General features: G+C 43.5%; 1 protein-coding gene across 1 annotated transcript in view; it reads right to left on the bottom strand.

Annotated features, from left to right (window-relative positions):
* LOC135057162 (NACHT, LRR and PYD domains-containing protein 3-like) overlaps positions 1-22,772 on the bottom strand; it is a 79,671-nt gene that overhangs the window by 33,142 nt on the left and 23,757 nt on the right. The window contains exon 3 of the mRNA XM_063963061.1: positions 3,366-3,536. Within this exon, the coding sequence (XP_063819131.1) occupies positions 3,366-3,536 (171 nt within the window). The remainder of the gene's footprint in view (positions 1-3,365; positions 3,537-22,772) is intronic.

Genomic DNA, 22,772 nt, shown 5'->3' with positions numbered 1-22,772 from the left:
TTTTTTGTCTTTTCTCTCCTTTCTTATTGTAGTTACCCAAGGAGCACCTGTAGTAGATACAGTAAAAAGTGACAGGACTATTTTTGTAGTTTATTAACCACTTGCCTGGCATGGTCGCATCAGATGTGACCATGCCTGCAAGTGCTTTATCTGACCTGGTCGCACAGGATGCGACCAGTCAGATAGAGAGTGTTAGCAGCGGCAGGGAAGGGAAACTTCCGGTCCCTCTGCCTCCCTGTAACCGCCACCTGTGTTGCTGTGCTGCCGATCATTGCTGACCGGTCAGCACGACAGGATCCCCTTAGTGGGAGGTTTATTAAAATTCTAATTATGTAGTTTTCCTATTTCCTACCTGAAGAATACTTTTTAGGCATATGACATGAAACATACTGAGACAACAGTTTCTCGCCAGTATGCACGGTTCCGTTTTGTTATTCAATTGCAATTGTGTGAAAACGGGATTTGTATATTAATTCATGCTAACATAACCAGTAAAAAGTGTATGTTTAATTGGGGAAATATACCTGTACCTCAAAAAGCCAAATAATATAGGATAACATAATGTAAGTGTATTAGTGGTCATATTAAAAGTTTTTGTGGAACTTAAATTAGGTCAAATGGAAAAACCATGTGCACTGCAGGGGGGGGGGGGGGGGGGGGGCAGATGTAACATGTGCAGATAGAGTTAGATTTGGGTGGGTGATATTGTTTCTGTGCAGGGTAAATGCTGGCTGCTTTATTTTTACAGTGCAATTTAGATTTCAGTTTGGACGCACCCCACCCAAATCTAACTCTCTCTGCACATGTTACATCTGCCCCACCTACAGTGCACATGGGCCCTCATTCAGAGTTGATCACTCGCTAGCTGTTTTTTGCAGTCGTGCGATCGCATAGTCGCCTCCCACTAGGGAGTGTATTTTAGCTGTGCAAGTGTGCAAACGCAGTACAAAAAAACGTTGTGCAGTTTCTGTGCAGCATAGGACTTACTCAGCCGCTGCGATCACTTCAGTCTTTTTGTTACCGGAATTGACGTCAGACACCCGCCCTGCAAACACCTGGACGCACCTGCATTTTTCCAAACACTCCCAGAAAACGGTCAGTTGACACCCACAAACGGTATCTTCCTGTCAGTCTCCTTGCGAACGCCTGTGCAAACGGATTCTTCATACAATCCATTGCTGGGCGGCAATCCGCTTTGTACCTGTGCGACGCGCCTGCGCATTGTGGTGCATACGCATGCGCAGTTCTGATCTGATCGCAGCATCGCAAAAAAACGCTAGCGAGCGATCAGCTCTGAATGACCCCCATGGTTTTGCCCATTAGCTAACAAATTTGCTGCTGCGATCAGATCTGAATTAGGCCCTTGCTTTGGTCTGCAGAATTTAGGTGAATTTGGATTTCCAAAGAACCAAACCACACATCTCTATGCCTCCTTGCACACCCAGGCTCCCACAGAAACCTGGACCTGGGTATTCACTACCACGCTCAGCACCTGTGATCCCACAGTCTAAAGTCTCATGTTTGGATGAGTATTTTTCACGCTCAGCTAGAAAATCCCCAGATCAGTCTTACTCGTCATGTCAGAAGCGCTCTTTTTCTCCTGAAGGGTTGCAATAAAAAAAAAAAAACACTATGGTGAAACAGTTCCTTAAGTATATACTCAGATGACATATTGGGAGTCATTCCGAGTTGATCGCTAGCTTAAAATGTTCGCTGCGCAGCAATGATGCAAAAAAAAGGCACTTCTGCGCATGCGTATGCGGCAGCACAGTGCACAAGTGCAACGTACTTTCACAACGGCCAATGTATTTTCACACAAGCTCTAGCAAAGCTTTTCAGTCGCACTGCTGGCCGCAGAGTGATTGACATGAAATGGGCGATTCTGGGTGTCAACTGACCGTTTTCAGTGAGTGTTCGTAAAAAACGCAGGCGTGCCCAGAAAAATGCAGGCGTGGCTGGCCGAACGCCGGGCATGTTTGTGACGTCAAATTAGGAACTGAACAGTCTGAAGTGATCGCAAGCTAGGAGTAGGTCTGAAGCTATTCTGAAACTGCACAAAATAATTTTGTAGCCGCTCTGCGATCCTTTCGTTCGCACTTCTGCTAAGCTAAGATACACTTCCAGAGGGCGGCGGCTTAGCGTTTGCACAGCTGCTAATAACAGCTAGCGAGCGATCAACTCGGAATGACCCCCATTGTACACTAATATTATAGTGGTTAATTTACAGATGTGGCCATGCTTATCGTGGCTACATCCAGGTGCAAATGTGCCTCATTTGCCGCAACCACGCCCATTAAGAATGTATTGAGCAGCAATTGCCACAGCTAGGCATGGCCTGGCGTGACTGCATGTGCCCAACGTGCACATATTGCTACTGCGAAGCCATGATGAGTGTGGCTACATCTGTATCTGTGTTTTTTCTTTGTGTGGTCTACAATTGTATAAATACAGGTTGAGTATCCCATAACCAAAATATTCTGAAATACGGAATATTCCGAAATACGGATTTTTTTGAGTGAGAGTGAGATAGTGAAACCTTTGTTTTCTGATGGCTCAATGTACACAAAGTTATAAAAAATATTGTATTAAATGACCTTCAGGCTTTATGTATATGGTGTATATGAAACATTAATGAATTGTGTGAATGTACACACACTTTGTTTAATGCACAAAAGGGGTCATTCCGAGTTGATCGTAGCTGTGCAATATTTAGCACAGCTACGATCATCTTCCCTGACATGAGGGGGTGCGCCCAGCACAGGGCTAGTCTGCCCCGCATGTCAGTCCGCCCCTCCCCGCACAAATGCAAAACCATCGCACAGCGGCGATGCTTTTGTATTTGTGGAGTAACTCCCGGCCAGCGCAGCTCCTGTGGCTGGCTGGGAGTTGATTGTCGCTGCCACTGGCCACAGCGGCTGTGTGAGACGACACGCAGCCGCCGCAGCCCGCACCCCCAGCACTCCGGTCACGCCTGCATTGGCCGGACCGCGCCCCCCCCCTAAACGTCAGCTTAATGCCACCGTGCAGCCCCCTCCCGCCCAGTGACAGCCTTTGTCTCAGAGGTGATCACTAAGCAATGCATGCGCAGTTATGACCCGATCGATGCGCTGTGACAAACTGCAGCGGGCGATCGGGTCGGAATGACCCCCTAAAGTTCTAAAAAATATTAGCTAAAATGACCTTCAGGCTGTGTGTATAAGGTGTATATGCAACATAAATGCATTCTGTGCATAGACTTGGGTCCCATCACCATGAAATCTCATTATGGTATGCAATTATTCCAAAATACGTAAAATATCCAAAATACTTCTGGTCCCAAGCATTTTGGATAAGGGATGTTCAACCTGTACTATGACACTTCTTACCCCAGCTCCTGCAGGGCACAGGTTGGATGTCTCAGTCCCTCACACAGAAGGTGTATTCCAGAGTCCCCCAGAGCATTGTGTGACAGGTCCAGTGTGGTCAGAGAGTGGTGTGTGGTAATAACAGAGCAGAGATCATCACAGCAGGAGGAGGTCAGACCACACCAATGGAACCTGATGGGAGATGAGGGATCTGCATTAAGACATTTCTTATCATTTCCAGCCTCACACTCAGCAGATTAAAGCTCCTCCCTAAATTCCTGGATGCCAAATCACTGTGTGTATAGTTTATACAGACGCAAATGAACATGTTAAAACACTTGTGTATGCAGATGCAACTAATGTGTGAAAGGAATAATGTAGCTCATTGACTTTACAGTATGTAAAGTGCACTAAATGAGCGTCTGAGTCCCCTAAAGGCATAAACGAACACCAATGGGAAGGAATCGCTCTTTGCAGTACTTTTACACATGAACTTGTGAATCTTCCATGCAGTGTCGTGGGCTAGCGATGAAGGCTCCCACCTTCCATGCTGAGAGTCCTGGTTTCGATTCCCAAAGTGACAATCTTTTTTTTTTTTTTGTGTTGCTGTGACATTCACTTTATTATTATTATTTTTTTGCTGTGTAATCCATTGTAAAACATTCAATGGAAGGGTGCACACAGGTTTCACACAAATTGGGGTAAATCTGCAGAAGCGACTCATTGCTATCTCAAATACAGAAAAAGGAAAAGAGGCTGCGCTCATGGGAGTGAGAGTAAATAATAAAGGAGAGCTGGCGTAATTATCACTTTAAATAATTTATTAATATTTAATTCATCAGTTAGAAATCCTAAATGGATAATAATAATAATATAAAAATAAAATTAAACAAATACACTGAGTAAGGCTAAAAGACAGTAATGTCCGTGCACGTTATATTTCTTAAAAAGGGCTGTTACTAATACGGTTCAGCTGCTGTAATGAATGGAGAATAAATGTTCTAGCAGCTGAAAGGTATGTTGCCGCTTTAGCTGTAATAGCAACAGTGTGTCCCAAAACAGATACTTTCTGTATATAGATGATTATAGAATCACCAAGAACGCTCCTCTCTCTGGGTGCTGTGAATTCCAACAATCAAACCATCGGAACATGTAGCAATGGAAGAATCACCGTTTTCAGCAGGGAGACATTCTTAGATGAAAGCACGGCGTTCTCGAGTGGAGGGGAGAGCCGGCTAATAGCAGTTGTAAGTCGTCCAAAACCCTTACAGTGCACTCAGTGTGATTAAAGGAGGAGTCCATAGGACTCTTCCAGTGGACGAGCTTTATCTCCCTCTTCCCTGCCAGTGGGCTCTACAGTGGACTGCACCTGTGGACGCTCTGTGATGCCAGCCCACGGGAAAAACTCATGTCGACCTTTTTGCATGTTGACTTAGCACATGTCGACCTAATGACCATGTCGATCTAGTGATCGTGTCGACCTAACTCATGCCGACCTAACGACCATCATCCGTAAGGCTGTGGGCAGGGAGTCGCACTGCGTGGCTGGAGTTAGAATGTGGGAGATATGCTTGATAGGATTAGGCTGCAGGTGGAGGTCAGGATGCCGCCGACACCACTGTCAGCAATACCACTTATAATCCGGCAAAACCAATAATCCGGCACAGTGCTGGAACCAAGGGTGCTGGATTATCGGTGGTGTACCTGTAATTAATTCTGTTTTGTAAATATTACGTTTGAGGTGGAGAGATGACATCCAAGATGAAACGGCAGAAAGGCATTCAGTGACACGGACCAATACAGATGGTGACAAATCTGGGGAGGATAGTTAGATTTGAGTATCATCCATGTACAGTTCACACTAAAATCTAAAAGAGCTGATTAGTTTGCCAAGAGATGAAAAAGAGATAGAGAAAAGCAAAGGAACTAAGATTGAACCCTGTGGTACTCCAACTAATAGAGGTAAAGAAGAGGAGGTGGATTCAGAGAAACAGACACTGAAATAGCGATTAGATAAGTAGGATGAGAACCAAAGACCTAGGGATTGTAGTGTTTGTGTAAGAAGAGAGTCTGAAAAGTAGAAGAGAGATCTAGAAGAATAAAAACATAGTAATGGCTTCTAGACTTGGCAGTGACCAGACCATTCACTGCTTTAGTCAGTGCTGTCTCTATGGAGTGTCTCTATGGAGTGTTAGTAACGAAAGTCGGACTGAAGTGGGTCCAATAAATTGTGTAGATTAAGAAAGTGTGTGAGGCCAGGGACATCTTAACATCAGTGTAGGCACCTGGGAAAATAAATGCACTGGGGCCCTACCCATCCTCCACCAGTAGGGGTGGGGGGTGCTATCAACGGCAGCCTTTATGTCCTGCAGGCGGTAGGGGTGTTCTGTCTTCTGTTCCACATGTAGGACCTGGAGCAGTAGTTTCTGCTAATTACTCCTTTACTGCACAGATGGTGGGAAATGGGACGGGAGGGAGAACACTACACTGTAGAAGGGGTCCTCGGGCTGAATGAAGGGGTGTTTAATATATAGGGGAGGGGTGGCTAGAGGAGTGGGCTTAAGACCCTAATTCAGACTGGATCATAGATTTGTGTAAAAATGCACATCTACGATCCATTACACTGACATGCAGGGGGATACCAAGCACAGGACCAGTCTGCACCGCATACAAGATTCAGACCCCCACACACACATGCGAAAGCTTCGCATGGTGGTGATGCTTTCACATGTTTAGGGTACCCCACTACATATGCAGCTGAGCTGCGATGGCAGACGGCTACCCACCAAGTTTCTGGTCTCAGCGGCTGAGTGTGATATCACACAGCCACTGCGGCCCGCCCCATTGTCCGGACCGCACCTCCCAACACCACAATGATGCCCCTTATATGCTGCCGTTACGTCCCCTCTCAACCAGCGATTGCCAATGCCAGTCAATCAGGCAGAGACGATCGCACAAGTGAGATGCCATTCCATCTCACTTTGTGCGCACTCGCAGTACTGCTTCTGCGCATGCGCACACTTCACAAGGCATCAGCCTGTGAACCCTGCCACAGCATCAATTCAGTCTGAATAAGGCCCTAATATTCATCATTTTCCGGTGGGAGGGCTGCTTGCTTAACTGCAGATATCTCCAGTTCCTGAAAATAGATTTCTTAGATTTCAATCGGATGAAAAAATAGAGAGTCCCACCTTTCCAGAGGTACTGGGGACTTGGGAATCTGGGTTCAGGAGCAAGAGCAACCATCAACAAAAATAGTGGGCATAGTAGAGACAATCTGCTAGTGTCCACCGAAAGGGCAGAGTCCCAGTCGAATATCTCTGGTTCCTGAGGGCAAATTTTATAAAGTCTGATACACCTGGAAAAAATGGACCCTTAGCTATCAGCCTAGGGCCCTTATACTCATGGGGCATTTTGGCAACTGCCCATTGAGCCCATACAAAAAGATGCCCCTGTGTGAGGGGAGTGTAGGCAAGTCTCTCAAGTAGCTAGGATGGACAATGAGAGATGGGACAGTAGTTTGAGAGAGAATATAGTTTGTATTTTGTTTGTTTTAGAATCGTCGTAATCACTGCATGCTTGAACAGTGAAGGAAAGATACAAGTAGAGAAAGATTTTAGCTAAGATTGGGATGAGCACAGGATACAGAGCTTTACTTATTTGTGAGGGTACAGGATCAAGAGTAGAGGTAGTAGAGTAAGATGATGAGAAGAGTGTTGATACTTCATCTTCTTTTGTGGGATCAAATGAAGAGACGCTGCCAGAGGGTCCAAGTAGGGAATTGAGAAGGTTACTATCTGAGGAAGTGCATAACATTCCATCTTAGATCTTATCAATTTTGTCCTTGAAGTAGGAAGCAAGATCTCGCACATTGATAGTGCTGGTAGGTTGGATGATGGAAGTTTGAGAAGTGAATTACATTTTTTAAATAGTCACTTTGGGTTAGAAGCTTGAGCAGAGATGAAAGTTCAGAAATATGTTTGGCAGTGTCCAGGGCATTACGATAGGAGTGGTTAGGGCCAGATGTGGCAGATGGAGCCATGAAAATAGGCCCAATGAGACTTACAGTGATGACAGTTAAAAATACCTTGTCCATACTAACCCCACTGTGTCACCATCACACTCCTCGTGACCACCTGGAAAATTACCTACATCCTCAGTTGGGTCCCACTCCCAGGCATTTTATATGGCGGCAGTGATGAGCTTCAAAATCCCTCCCTGTTCCGCGCAATGTTACCGCCCTATAACTATGCCGGAGCTCCCAAAGTGAGAGAGAGTGAGCTCTGAAAAGGTGGCCCTGGGACTACTATACCTAGCAGCCAGGAGAAGTTCCAGCAGGCAGAGCAGCCAGCAAGAGCTCTGCTGGGGAACCAGTAGGCAGCGCTTAAGCTACAATGCAGCACTCTCCCTCCTGAGTACTCACTAGGACAAAGCAAGCAGAACCTGTATTACATCATGGTGCACCTTCTCCAAAACGTTTCACCCAATGGAGAGAGACAGGGGCACTTTCCCCTTCCAGAAGACTGTTACAGGTAGGCTGCATGCACATCCTGGCTTACTCCAATAAAAACAAACTCTTTAATACACAGCTCTTATATATATGGTTATTAATACATGGTTATTAATACACACTATAGAGTTATCTGACTAGTGCCTCTAAAGATACCCATTCTCCCCTCCCTTTCCTGTGCATTTGTGTTGTGTTCTTACAAATAAAATATTGTATATATTATATACAGAATATAATACATATTAAATATACCATATGTAGCGTGAAGGAATGAAACCAGTTAGTTATTTACGACTACCTCTCCGATGTTTTTATGTGTGTATGTGAAAGTGTGAATAAAATCTGTTAAAAACTTTATCACACTATTAGAGTTTATTCCCTGCTGGAAGTTCTGATTTTAAGGTGACGTTTTTTCCTAACCAGTGAGTTATTATATATTTGGGGGTTTGCTGAACCACATTAATACAAGGGTGATTTTTGTATGGGATAAATGAATATGCCTTTCTGAGCCACATAGCTTTATAATGGCTCTGTCCAGTTTGCACATAGAACTTTTGATGAGTTTTTGCACATCACTTTAAAAAAAATAGTGCACATTTTTTTATACATCCTCACTTTCTCTGCCCATGTGATTACATCACCTGATGAGCGTGACCGCACAGAAATAGAGGACAGAGGAAGGATCCCAAAGAAAGACTTGCTACGAGCCTGCTTTTCTTGGATGTTTAATATGCATATATTATTATTATAAGGATTCACAGGGTGAAAGCACCAATTTCTGTTGAAGCACTGAAGGCGCAGAAGTTTTACTCCTTACAAACATTATCAATGACGTATAGAAATTTAAATCAAGTGAAAACTTTATTACTGCCACTTTATCTTTGGAGTTCTATTTAAATGTATTTGTAAGATATACTTGAATGTTTATATTGAATCATTAAGGTAGTAGCACTTTTGTCACTACTTTATATACACACACACACACACACACACACACACACACACACACACACACACACACACACACATATATACTGTGTATATATATATATATATATATATATATATATACACTCACATACATACATACATACATACACACACACACACACACACACACACACACATTCCAGGTCATCCCAGTTTGCCCCACCCCCAACTATGACAGGTTCTTGTACTCTCTTCTTCTCCTCTTTAGTCCCCATCCAAGAGTCCCCAAGAGTCATTATGGCACATGCCCTTCCTCCAATTTCACATGCATTCAGGAGGACAAGCCATATGAAATTAATAAATATAATATATATATATATATATAATTTATATGTAGAACTGCAGATAGGTCCAGCATATACACTTAAACAGAATATGCTTGTCTGCGTGCCCCCACAGATAGAATAATATAGAGACAATGGCGCAGCACTCCAATAAAAGGGACAATAGGAGACTTTATGAAATGCAATGTTTCAATGCCTTTTACTTCAGCTGCATTTTCGTGAGGAATAACATATATATATATATCAGGAGCCTCTTGATGAAGTCTGATGGACGAAACGTGTTGGACATACAGATGTAGCCACCTTTATCTTGAGTGGCTGCGGCGTTTGTCCCGTTCGACCATACGCAGCGTACTGGGGCGTAGCGAGGCGCGCCTAGTCACAGAGAGGCTATCTAATCGCACGGAGACAGACATTTGACGTTTGGCGTTACCTTTACGTGTAATACCTGCGATCAGCCACCAGATGTCGCTTTTTACAATCACCACTGCGCATGCGTGTGGTCTCCCGTAAAATACAATACTGAAATACATAATAAGGACTACTTTACTAAGGCGTCTCATTACGCTGCATACAGTAAATACTGTACTCATTACGCTGCATTATTTAATACAGTACTGTATATACGACACCGACGCAAATAGTACAGCATACAGTATATGATCCATCTACAATACTTTATGAATACTGTATGTGAGCGTCCAAGTCCCGCAGACAAAACATACAGTACTGTAAAACCAGTAGTGTACACTGTCGCAAATGGATGTGTGTTACAAGTTCACTATTGCCTCTCAAGATTAGGAATTTTGTACAGTATGTTATCGTCCTAATCCCGTAGCCATTACAGCATAATCAAAACCAACGGATTTATACATTTGTCTGCGGCGAAGTGGTGATTGGTGAAGTGTTTCGCTTCCTATACTCAGAGTCCAGGGTTCGATTCCTTAAGTACGAATGCATGTTAGTTTTTTTCAGACACTTTATTATTTTTTTTATTCACATACAGTACTATAAACCAGGGCATACAGTAGCTGCATGAGCGGTTCTATGCGATCGAGTCCGGTGTACCATAATGTGCAGGTTCTATGCAGGTTAAGGTTCTATGCTCCGTACAGTACACATACAATTCTGTAGCTGGGCAGACTGAATAGAAATGGCTACCACCTATGACTCCTTGCCCCACAGAGGCCCTAGGCTACGGAGCAAGTAATAGTCCAGATTGTACAGACTATGGGGCAATGCTGAAGGAGCGTCACAATCCCCTAGCTAAAATACACAGTATGCATATTATGGTACACCGGACTCGATCACATACTGTAGCACACTGGCAAAATGGCCGCCGCCCCTGAACCCTTGTGCAGGTTATGGGGCAATGCTGAAGGAGCGTCACAATCCCCTAGCCAAAAATACACAGGGGAGATAGGGATAAGCTACTGTAGGATTGCATACAGTATTACGGTACACCGGACTCAATCGCATAGCACACTGTCAAAACGACCACTACCCATGAACCCCCACCTCCTGAACCCCCACCTCGTGGCAGGCAGCAGTTGGGTATGGAATGAGAAATGGCATAAGCTGTGCAGGCTACGGGGCGATGCTGAAGGAGCGTCACAATCCCCTAGCCAAAATACACAGAGATAAGCGAGGTCTATGCACATTACAGTACGTTACACCGGGCTCGGTCGCATAGCAAACTGACAAAACACAAGTTTTACAGTACATACAGTAAAGCAGGCCAAAGCTGCAGGAGAGTTTCTACTGTAAAGGTTCTATGCACCGTACGGTAATGTACACATACTGTACAGTACCTGTACAATTCTATAGCAGGGCAGACTCAATTGAAATGGCTACCGCCTGTGACTCCTAGCTCCTAGGAGGCACTCAGCTATGGAGCAAATAACAGCACAGATTTTGCAGGCTACGGGGCAATGCTGAAGGAGCGTCACAATCCCCTAGCTACAATACACAGGGGTGATAGAGATAATCGAGTGGCTGGAGGGGGGTCCCCTTGATTTAAGGGGCCCCCACTCCTCCAGGGTACTCCGGCCAGGTGTGACTAGTTGGGTATTTAATTCCATGGCCGCAGGGACCGGTATAAAAGTCTCCCCCGGCTGTGCATTATCTGTCCAGCTAGTGGAGCCCAGTGCTGATTCAAAAAATATGGGGAACCCCTACGCTTTTTTGTCCCCCTTATTTTTTGCACCAGGACCAGGCGCAGAGCCCGGTGCTGGTTCTAAAAAGATGGGGGATCCCGTGTCCATTTTTTCCGTATTCCTGCCGGAATTCGACTGCAATTGCATATACAGTACTGTACCCCTTAATGTCACTGCTTACAGTATACAGTATTTAGACATGAGCTTGTGTACAGTATCTGTCATGAGGTGCTTTTTTCACTGACACTATAACTTTTTTCTATTGTAATATACTGTACAGAGGCGGCAAACTAGCCAAACGGGAATAATCAGCTTCTGCGGAATAAAATGAGATGCTACAGTACATGCCTATATTCTGTGAGTGAATGCGGCTCTATGAAATTAAATCAGAAAATTTAAATATGAAATGCATTACTAATGTGTGGCATTACTGTACTGTATGTGTATAAGGTGTACTACAATATTTTCTGGTGTAACATAAGGAAAGGGCACTACTGCATGGTCTAATGCAGTGGTTCTCAAACTTGGTCCTCAGGACCCCACACAGTGCATGTTTTGCAGGTAAACCAGCAAGTGCACAGATGTACAGTATTCATTACTAACTGACACATTTTAGAAGGTCCATACAGTAGGTGGAGCTAATTTTTTCACTTGTGATTCTGTGAGACCTGCAAAACCTGCACTGTGTGGGGTCCTGAGGACTGAGTTTGAGTACCTGTGGTCTAATGTAAATAAAGATGAATGTGGTGGGGTGTAATGTGAATAAGGGGCATTACTGTTAGGAGTAATGTGGTACTATGATATGATGTCATGAGAATAAGAGACACCACTGCATGATATAATGTGAATAAAGTTGCAGTACTGTGTTGTGTCATTTCATCTTCGGGTATTATTGTGTTACCATGCCCCTTCCCAGCAAGAACATACTGTACACTGTTTTGGGCTGGCACTAAATGTGCACATTGTTCTTATTTAGATTATAGGGGGTAGGAGCGCCAAAATGGGTGATGGTGCTGGGAAAGGGGTGCAGGGTTAGAGGCGGAACTACGTAGCATCTGTGCAAGAGGGCATCAGCCAAAATCTAGCCTAGGGCATCATGTTGGTCAGGTTTGGCTCTGATAATACTGTATACTGTACTCTTACTGTACTTTGCATTCAATACAGATACTGTTTGCACACAGGTTTTACATGAATCATTGGCAATGCTGCAGGAGTGTCTCATTAGGCAATCTAAAATATACCACGACTATGGGTGGGGATACAGTAGGGAAGTTCTGTCACCATAAGCTGTCTGCTGTGTATAGCATATTTCCATCTGAGATGCATTTGTGTGTTTGTAATAAGAAAAAAACATTTTACTGTACATTTAGTGGATACAGTATTTCTCCCCCATAATGACGTATCATACTGTACAGGTACCCTCATGTACTGTACCGTACCATACTGTAAAATTGAATATTTATTGGAAAAACATCAATATTAATGTAAAAAAAAAGTATTACAACATCCGATTCCATGTACTGCACTGATCAAAATGTACAGTACTCTTATTCAGGACTTATAAAACTGAAAATAACTGTTCATACACATCAATAACATTACTACTGTATAATATTCTACATTAGTTTATGCAATAATCAGACAAAGGCAATTTTATAATTTTTTTTAATAATGCACCAATTTAAAATTTTAAACAGAAAATACAGTACAGAACTACATATTTGTGGCTTGACCATTTCTTTCGACTACAACAGGTAATACTTTATACAGGTGATTTATATAATTATTACAATGTTCAGGTGTGAGTACTTCTAGCCAAAATTTCTTTATCCCATCCACCAGTTGCTGTTTTGTTGTTGGCTTTGCAACACTCCTAACGTACCTCTTCAATTGAGCCCACACTAATTCGATTGGGTTCATGTCTGGTGATCTATATAAAAATAAAAAAAAAGCGTATAGAAAAAATTAATTACATTACAGTAAATAGAGAAAATTAAACATACAATATTGTACTGTTTATTAAACAAAAATTTTTTTTACAGTACTAGAGTGCTATCCAAAATTTTACTTGTACACTGTTGAAAGAATACTCACTCTGGTGGTGTGCGTTCCCAATTCATACCTTTCTCTTCCATAAATTTGGCTGAGGCGGAGTGTTTAGGATCATTGTCTTGGAATATCCTATGGTGAGTTGGGTAATATTTATTCACAAATGGTACCATACATTCCTCTACTATTGTTTCTTGGAAAAATTTCTTATCCATGATTCCTACAGAAATCAAAAAATGTTGTTCATTAATAAGCAACTCCTTTTATTGTGCAGTTACACGTACTCTACAGTACAGCATGTATTTTTACAGAACACAGGCACAGAATAAAGTATAGTACTGTACCTTCGAAAAATAATAGGGGACCAGCTCCTAATCGTGATATGCCTCCCCATACATGGACTTTCAATGGATGCTTTGGGCGTGGTTTTAAAGAGATATGGTTACGTTTCCTGAATGACATTCTGGAGAACCGCTCAAGGGCAACAGACGATTCATCTGTGAAAATGACATCATCAAATGTTTCACCACTCTCAATCCATCGCCGTGCCTGTTCCACTCTCTTTTCTTTATTCACATCTCTTATCATTGGAGATATCCTGTGAAGAGCCAAAAATAATGAAATCAGATACAGTTATGAAATTACAGATTTACAGATTACTGTATATACAGTAGACTGTATGTGCAGTATACTGTATTATATACCTACAGTACTGTATACATTAAACTGTACATACAGTACATTAAGGTACATACAGAGTAATATATACAGTATACTGTATACATACTGTACATACACACAAACACACACACACACACACACAGTATACAGTATGTAATCATCACAATACAGTAAGCCGGCAATGCTTCATTGCTGTCTCTGAGTGCCTATACAGTAGGTATCTCTTTTGGGATAGAATATATACAGTATATACTGTACACACACACATACTGTATATAGTATAAAGTACACACTCTGTATAATGATTTATGGCATTATTATATCACGTATCAAGGGATTATTAACAGTGCATTTACTGTATGGTTTATACTGCTTTCAGTATTTTACCTTGTTGCGCCAAAGGTCCATCCCATTTTCCGTCGCATCCTTCTGATGCTGGTGGCCGATATGTCCAGGTCATACTTGGAATGGAGAATTCGTTTTATTTGCAGAGCAGTACGCTCATCATCCTCACGAGTTAGTTCCTCCACAATTTGTTGCACTCTCCTACAGTACAATACAGTATGAAAAATATGAATTCATGAACAGCACAATCACAGTTACAATTGATGAAGTTTTTATTTAATTTCAAAAAAATTGTTTATGGTATAAAGCAAGTCATTTAAACATTACAGTAGTGTACAGTACGTACCATGTGCATTTTGTAGGAAATACAAATCTGGGCGTTGTTCTCTCGAATGCATGATAGCGCACCGTTTCTAAAGTGACTATAATGCCACTTTCCTTGAGCCATGCATGGATCTCTTTGATGGTTTTATTTTCTTTTTTCATGTTGGCGATTATCTTGCTCATCGTTTTGTTGATAGTTACTGGCATGTTGTCCAACTATAATTCCTGTATGGAGAGAAAACATTTGTGAATACTGTAGTCTAAAATTTACACATCTGAAAATGCATAAGAGTTTTATGATAGAAGTTAATACTGTACATGTTTACTATCCAGTACCTGATGTTCAAATTTAAGTATTGTATACTGTACAGTACTGAAAATACCACTTCAGTGTTATGGACTGCAATTAGTTTCCGGTATGAAACAGATACAGTACAGTAAATAACCCTCCTTGGAAGTGCATGGGCCCTTTGAGACTTACAGTAGTGTACAGCATAAGGGTCGACTGACATGATGTACAAGCATTACATACAGTACATGTCAGTACTGTATGTAAATTCTTCAATTATTGCCTAACAACAATGCTGCTTACTGTATATTAAATACTGTAGGCCTAGAAATGTGCATCTCTGTGTAGTAGTTAAAAACACAGGGGCCTATGTGGATAAGCGAGTTCTATGCACACTAAAAATGGCCACCGACCGTGAACCCCCAGCACGTGGCAGCGCTCGGATATGTAGTGAGATACAGTATGGCATACATTTCACAGTCCAGGGGGCAATGCTGAAGGAGCGTCACAATCCCCTAGCTCAATTACACTGGGATAAGCGAGGTCTATGCACATTACGGTATACCGAGCTGGATCGCTTAGCAACCTGACAAAATGGCCGCCGACCGTGAACTCCCAGCACGTGGCAGTGCTCGGATATGTAGTGAGATACTGTACAGTATGGCATACATTTCACAGTCCAGGGGGCAATGCTGAAGGAGCGTCACAATCCCCTAGCTCAATTACACTGGGATAAGCGAGGTCTATGCACATTACGGTATACCGAGCTGGATCGCTTAGCAACCTGACAAAATGGCCGCCGACCGTGAACTCCCAGCACGTGGCAGCGCTCGGATATGTAGTGAGATACAGTATGGCATACATTTCACAGTCCAGGGGGCAATGCTGAAGGAGCGTCACAATCCCCTAGCTCAATTACACTGGGATAAGCGAGGTCTATGCACATTACGGTATACCGAGCTGGATCGCTTAGCAACCTGACAAAATTGCCGCCGACCGTGAACTCCCAGCACGTGGCAGCGCTCGGATATGTAGTGAGATACAGTATGGCATACATTTCACAGTCCAGGGGGCAATGCTGAAGGAGCGTCACAATCCCCTAGCTCAATTACACTGGGATAAGCGAGGTCTATGCACATTACGGTATACCGAGCTGGATCGCTTAGCAACCTGACAAAATGGCCGCCGACCGTGAACTCCCAGCACGTGGCAGCGCTCGGATATGTAGTGAGATACAGTATGGCATACATTTCACAGTCCAGGGGGCAATGCTGAAGGAGCGTCACAATCCCCTAGCTCAATTACACTGGGATAAGCGAGGTCTATGCACATTACGGTATACCGAGCTGGATCGCTTAGCAACCTGACAAAATGGCCGCCGACCGTGAACTCCCAGCACGTGGCAGCGCTCGGATATGTAGTGAGATACAGTATGGCATACATTTCACAGTCCAGGGGGCAATGCTGAAGGAGCGTCACAATCCCCTAGCTCAATTACACTGGGATAAGCGAGGTCTATGCACATTACGGTATACCGAGCTGGATCGCTTAGCAACCTGACAAAATGGCCGCCGACCGTACTTTGATTTATGTGAAACCTGTGTGCATCCTTCCATTGGATGTACTGTATTGGAGAGAAAAAAAAAATGTTAAAGTGAATGTCACGGGAACACATTAAAAATAAGGTTGGCACTTCCTTCCCATTGGTGTTGGTTTACAGTATGCCGTAGTGTACTCGGACGCTCATGTAATTGCATTTCAAAGGCACAGTATTTTCCATCGTCTCCCCCCTACCCCCATCGCCCTTCCCCCCTGGGGGCCTGCACAGGGAGGAAATTCAGGTCCTGTGCAATACACAAACGCTGAAGATCTACAGTACTGTTTTGCTTAGTTGGTAGCGTCAGAATACACTCATTTCATTCACGCTGTTTGGGTGCATTTAGCGTAAAGAATCGCTCCTGCAGATGTACTTTGATTTATGTGGAACCTGTGTGCACCCTTCCATTGACTGTCTTACAATGTAAATAAAATAATACAGTGCATTATTACAGAAAAAAAAAAAAAAAAAAAGAAAGAAAGCACATCATGTCTCGAACCCTGGACCCCCAGCGAGGGAGGTGGGAGCCTTCACCCCTAGCCCACGACGCCTCATGAGAGATTTCTAATTTCATGTGTGAAAGTACTGCAAACAGCGCCCGGCCCTCGCCCCATTGCTGTTGGTTTATGCCTTAGAGGACTCGGACGCTCGCATTTGTAAAGCACGGTGTTTTCCTCCGCCTCCTGCTAGCCTGTTGCCCTTCCCCCATGGGAGCCTGCACAGATCATGCAGTAGACAGGGAGGGAATGCAGGTCATGTGCAATACACAAACGCCCACTGTAGTACTATTTTGCTCACTTACAGTACTGTACTGTAGGTTGCATTTAGCGTAAAGAATTGCTCCTGCAGATGTACTGTACTTTGATTTATGTGAAACCTGTGTGCATCCTTCCATTGGATGTACTGTATTGGAGAGAAAAAAAAAATGTTAAAGTGAATGTCACGGGAACACATTAAAAATAAGGTTGGCACTTCCTTCCCATTGGTGTTGGTTTACAGTATGCCGTAGTGTACTCGGACGCTCATGTAATTGCATTTCAAAGGCACAGTATTTTCCATCGTCTCCCCCCTACCCCCATCGCCCTTCCCCCCTGGGGGCCTGCACAGGGAGGGAATTCAGGTCCTGTGCAATACACAAACGCTGAAGATCTACAGTACTGTTTTGCTTAGTTGGTAGCGTCAGAATACACTCATTTCATTCACGCTGTTTGGGTGCATTTAGCGTAAAGAATCGCTCCTGCAGATGTACTTTGATTTATGTGGAACCTGTGTGCACCCTTCCATTGACTGTCTTACAATGTAAATAAAATAATACAGTGCATTATTACAGAAAAAAAAAAAAAAAAAAAAGAAAGAAAGCACATCATGTCTCGAACCCTGGACCCCCAGCGAGGGAGGTGGGAGCCTTCACCCCTAGCCCACGACGCCTCATGAGAGATTTCTAATTTCATGTGTGAAAGTACTGCAAACAGCGCCCGGCCCTCGCCCCATTGCTGTTGGTTTATGCCTTAGAGGACTCGGACGCTCGCATTTGTAAAGCACGGTGTTTTCCTCCGCCTCCTGCTAGCCTGTTGCCCTTCCCCCATGGGAGCCTGCACAGATCATGCAGTAGACAGGGAGGGAATGCAGGTCATGTGCAATACACAAACGCCCACTGTAGTACTATTTTGCTCACTTACAGTACTGTACTGTAGGTTGCATTTAGCGTAAAGAATTGCTCCTGCAGATGTACTGTACTTTGATTTATGTGAAACCTGTGTGCATCCTTCCATTGGATGTACTGTATTGGAGAGAAAAAAAAAATGTTAAAGTGAATGTCACGGGAACACATTAAAAATAAGGTTGGCACTTCCTTCCCATTGGTGTTGGTTTACAGTATGCCGTAGTGTACTCGGACGCTCATGTAATTGCATTTCAAAGGCACAGTATTTTCCATCGTCTCCCCCCTACCCCCATCGCCCTTCCCCCCTGGGGGCCTGCACAGGGAGGAAATTCAGGTCCTGTGCAATACACAAACGCTGAAGATCTACAGTACTGTTTTGCTTAGTTGGTAGCGTCAGAATACACTCATTTCATTCACGCTGTTTGGGTGCATTTAGCGTAAAGAATCGCTCCTGCAGATGTACTTTGATTTATGTGAAACCTGTGTGCACCCTTCCATTGACTGTCTTACAATGTAAATAAAATAATACAGTGCATTATTACAGAAAAAAAAAAAAAAAAAAAAAGAAAGAAAGCACATCATGTCTCGAACCCTGGACCCCCAGCGAGGGAGGTGGGAGCCTTCACCCCTAGCCCACGACGCCTCATGAGAGATTTCCAATTTCATGTGTGAAAGTACTGCAAACAGCGCCCGGCCCCCGCCCCATTGCTGTTGGTTTATGCCTTAGAGGACTCGGACGCTCGCATTTGTAAAGCACGGTGTTTTCCTCGGCCTCCTGCTAGCCTGTTGCCCTTCCCCCATGGGAGCCTGCACAGATCATGCAGTAGACAGGGAGGGAATGCAGGTCATGTGCAATACACAAACGCCCACTGTAGTACTGTTTTGCTCACTTACAGTACCGTACTGTAGGTTGCATTTAGCGTAAAGAATCGCTCCTGCAGATGTACTTTGATTTATGTGAAACCTGTGTGCATCCTTCCATTGACTGTCTTACAATGTAAATAAAATAATACAGTGCATTATTACAGAAAAAAAAAAAAAAGAAAGAAAGCACATCAGGTCTCGAACCCTGGACCACCAGCGAGGGAGTTGGGAGCCTTCACCCCTAGCCCACGACGCCTCATGAGAGATTTCCAATTTCATGTGTGAAAGTACTGCAAACAGCGCCCGGCCCCCGCCCCATTGCTGTTGGTTTATGCCTTAGAGGACTCGGACGCTCGCATTTGTAAAGCACGGTGTTTTCCTCCGCCTTCTGCTAGTCCTCCATTCCCATTATGCATTAGCGAACTCAGACGCTCATATATTTTAAAAGCACGGTGTTTATACATTGTACTGTACATTCTTCCTTTTACACAATTACTGTAGTTGCGTCTCCATACACATACAGTACTGTACAGTACTCCATACTTTTTCCACCGCCTCCCGTTACGCCTACAGTATTGCCAGAGCTGTAGATCAATCCGCCGCTATACTGTACGATCGAAAGTACTGGATTAGTGGAGCATTAGCCACACAGCGGTGGAGATGTGTAATGCATGATGAGTATCTAGATCGTCTCAACGCGCCTGCCTGTGATTAAACTCAGCTATCGCCTTAGCGTGGCTAAACGCCCGTCTCGGCGGAGAAACAGTCAAGATAAAGGTGGCTACATCTGTACCTCACTTGACTCTCCATTTTAAGATAAGCTTTATTCTTTTATCTTAAGTATTTTTAGGCATTTATCATTTAATGAATGTTTCCAGCTTTTAAATTGCATGTGATTTTTTAATATTATCATACACCGCAATTGTTTCGCCGGTTTTCATTTATACCCCCATTTTTTATACCTTTTATTGTATAAATAAATATGTTATTTTTTTATATATATACGTATCCTTTTTTTCTTCATATTAATATTTTTTAGTAGATGCCGTCGGTCGCTAGGACCCCAACCCCCCCTCCTTATCTCTACATTGCTAGGCAGCTTATCCCTGCCATTTCTTTGGGGGTCAGCTGACACCTTATATTTTTAAAGGAGTGTCTACGGTTTGGTTACTGTTAACCACTGCATCTTACTCTACTTGCATACACCTGTGGCACCATACTACCACTACCCTATATATATATATATATATATCCATTGTAGAAGAGCCGCACTCACATGTCGTTAATAATCACAGTTGCTGGGGTGCAAAATCCAGGAACAGGTCCTATCAGAACAAAGTTCCACAATACATGTGCACAAATAAGGATGCACTCACCAGACTTCTCCAGGGTGAAATTGATAGATTTTAATCCAGACAGCACATACTCACAAACAGAAGGTCAACGTTTCGGCTCACAGCAGAGCCTTTGTCAAGACCAGATTACCAGGTTGCCATCTCCCTAGCACTGCTCTGAATAGTGAAACTATATATACCCTTGGTGCAGCCACACCCCCCAATCATCCAATTAGCAGCATGAACAAACAGGCCTTCATTAAGCTAATATCAGCCAGCTGTCACAGGATAAGGCCAAATACATATACACAGCACAAACAGGACACACACATAAATTGATTTTAAAACAACTCATTGTGGCCACACAAGGAGTCTAACATCATGTGTGGAACGCACGCCGGTACAGTGACAAGCACGGCACTTCCTGTGAGCCGCGCATCACTTCCCGTCCGGCGTTGCTAAGTAACGGCGCCGTGAGTAAAGCAGACCACATTAGCTTATGTAAACCACATCGGAGTGAACAACCATTTTTGATTGTTTTGGATCAGAGGACGTGGGCATAGATCAGGTTTGCAGATATATTGTAGCTACCAGTTTTCTGTAGGATGTCACATGCCCTAGGCATATTGGATGAGCAGTCACTGAGTGATGCAGAACATTTGCTGGTCAGCCTTACTGATGACGAGGATGAGCGTGTATTATTCAATCAGGTAGATTTTGATGAACTGCCATCGCAGACACCAATTGATTTATACCATAAATTACACAGGTTGCGCAGGAGGGAGGTTGACCTCAATTTACACGGTCAGTTCCTCTCGGAGTATTTTTGAAAAAAGAGGATACCTCGTGGTTTCAGGATTGTCAACAGGATTTCTGTGTCAAATGGTGTGGTGTGTTGAACAAATGTTCTTTAGACTTGCTTGTGCTAGTGATTGAAGAGGTTGGTGTTGAGCTCAAGAAAGTAAGATCTGAGATTGAAATCTTTGAAAAGGAACAGGTGGCTACACTTAAAGTTGATATAACAGAGAATTGGTTGGAGAAAATACAAGATCAGATTGAGAAATACAAGCAGGAGCTGATATCGTTTAAAAGAAAGAAATAGGAGACAGTAGAACTGGATTACCAAAAACATTCAGTCTATCGGTGGCTCTCTGGTGAGGGTAGGGATAGCTCCTTTCGACACAATCGCCCCTATAGGTTTAGAGGGCGGGGAGGCCGCTCTTTTGGCGCACATTCCCATAATTCATATTCTTCCTCAGACTCTGATTACACTGATAATTTGCCTCCGACTGGGGCATCATCCTCCTCTACTTTTTTAGGCCCTGGCACCCGCTCCAAATGGGAACTAGCTACGGGAGGCCCCACCCGCGGTGGGGGGGGGGGTACAAAAGATCGCGGAAAAAACCTAATCTTTAATTTATCTGATCACCAGCTTACTGAGGCTGAGACGTCTCTATTGAGTAAGAGTTTATCTTTTGTGCCCACTAACGGTTTTAAATCTTTTCAGTGGTCTATCGAGCACTACAAAATGGGTCGGCAGCTAAGACTGCGTGAATGTTTTAATAACCCAAAAAATCAAATTCTTTAGAGACGGTCTCTACTTCATCCAAGGCATTCCGCAATCCTAGTACTTTCGATACCGTCTCCAATAATGCAAGCCTGCGAACCTTTATGAGATTAACCAACTCTGATGTGACTAGGGCCGCTAGCAGCAATAAGAAACACTATTCCAATCTCACTAGCGCTGAGAGGTTTGAGGGACGACACCGCTCTTGTCATCAGAAATGCTGACAAGGGCGGTGCTGTTGTACTACAAAACTTTTCTGACTATGATGAGGAGATTAGAGCCCAGTTGGCCAATTAAGAGATCTATACTCAGGTTGAGTTTAATCCAATCCCACGAATTGAAGTTGACTCCATATTATGTACTGCTTTCCAGCATGGCTGGATTACTGAGGATGTTTATGATTTTTTGACTGTTGAATTTCCTGTGTGTCCAGTAATTTATACCCTCCCGAAAGTCCACAAGTCCTTGAGTAAACCTCCTGGGCGTCCCATCATCTCCGTACGTTGCTCTCTTTTGCAACCGTTGGCGGTGTTTGTAGACTATTTTTTACAACCTTGTGTTAAGAGTATGAAGAGCTATTTACGGGACACAGGTGACATTCTGGAGGGTCTAAATTCACTGGACTGTATTTCAGATGGGTACCAACTAGTGACTCTTGATGTTAACTCGTTGTATACCGTCATTCCCCATGACGAAGGATTAATGGCAGTACGTGAAGCACTTCTAGCAGGCCCTTATGAAGGACCTCCTATTGAATTCATATTGGATCTTATTA

This window comes from Pseudophryne corroboree, chromosome 3, assembly GCF_028390025.1.
Source record: "Pseudophryne corroboree isolate aPseCor3 chromosome 3, aPseCor3.hap2, whole genome shotgun sequence".
Lineage (NCBI taxonomy): Eukaryota > Metazoa > Chordata > Amphibia > Anura > Myobatrachidae > Pseudophryne > Pseudophryne corroboree.
This window is presented reverse-complemented; position numbering and strand designations above follow the sequence as displayed.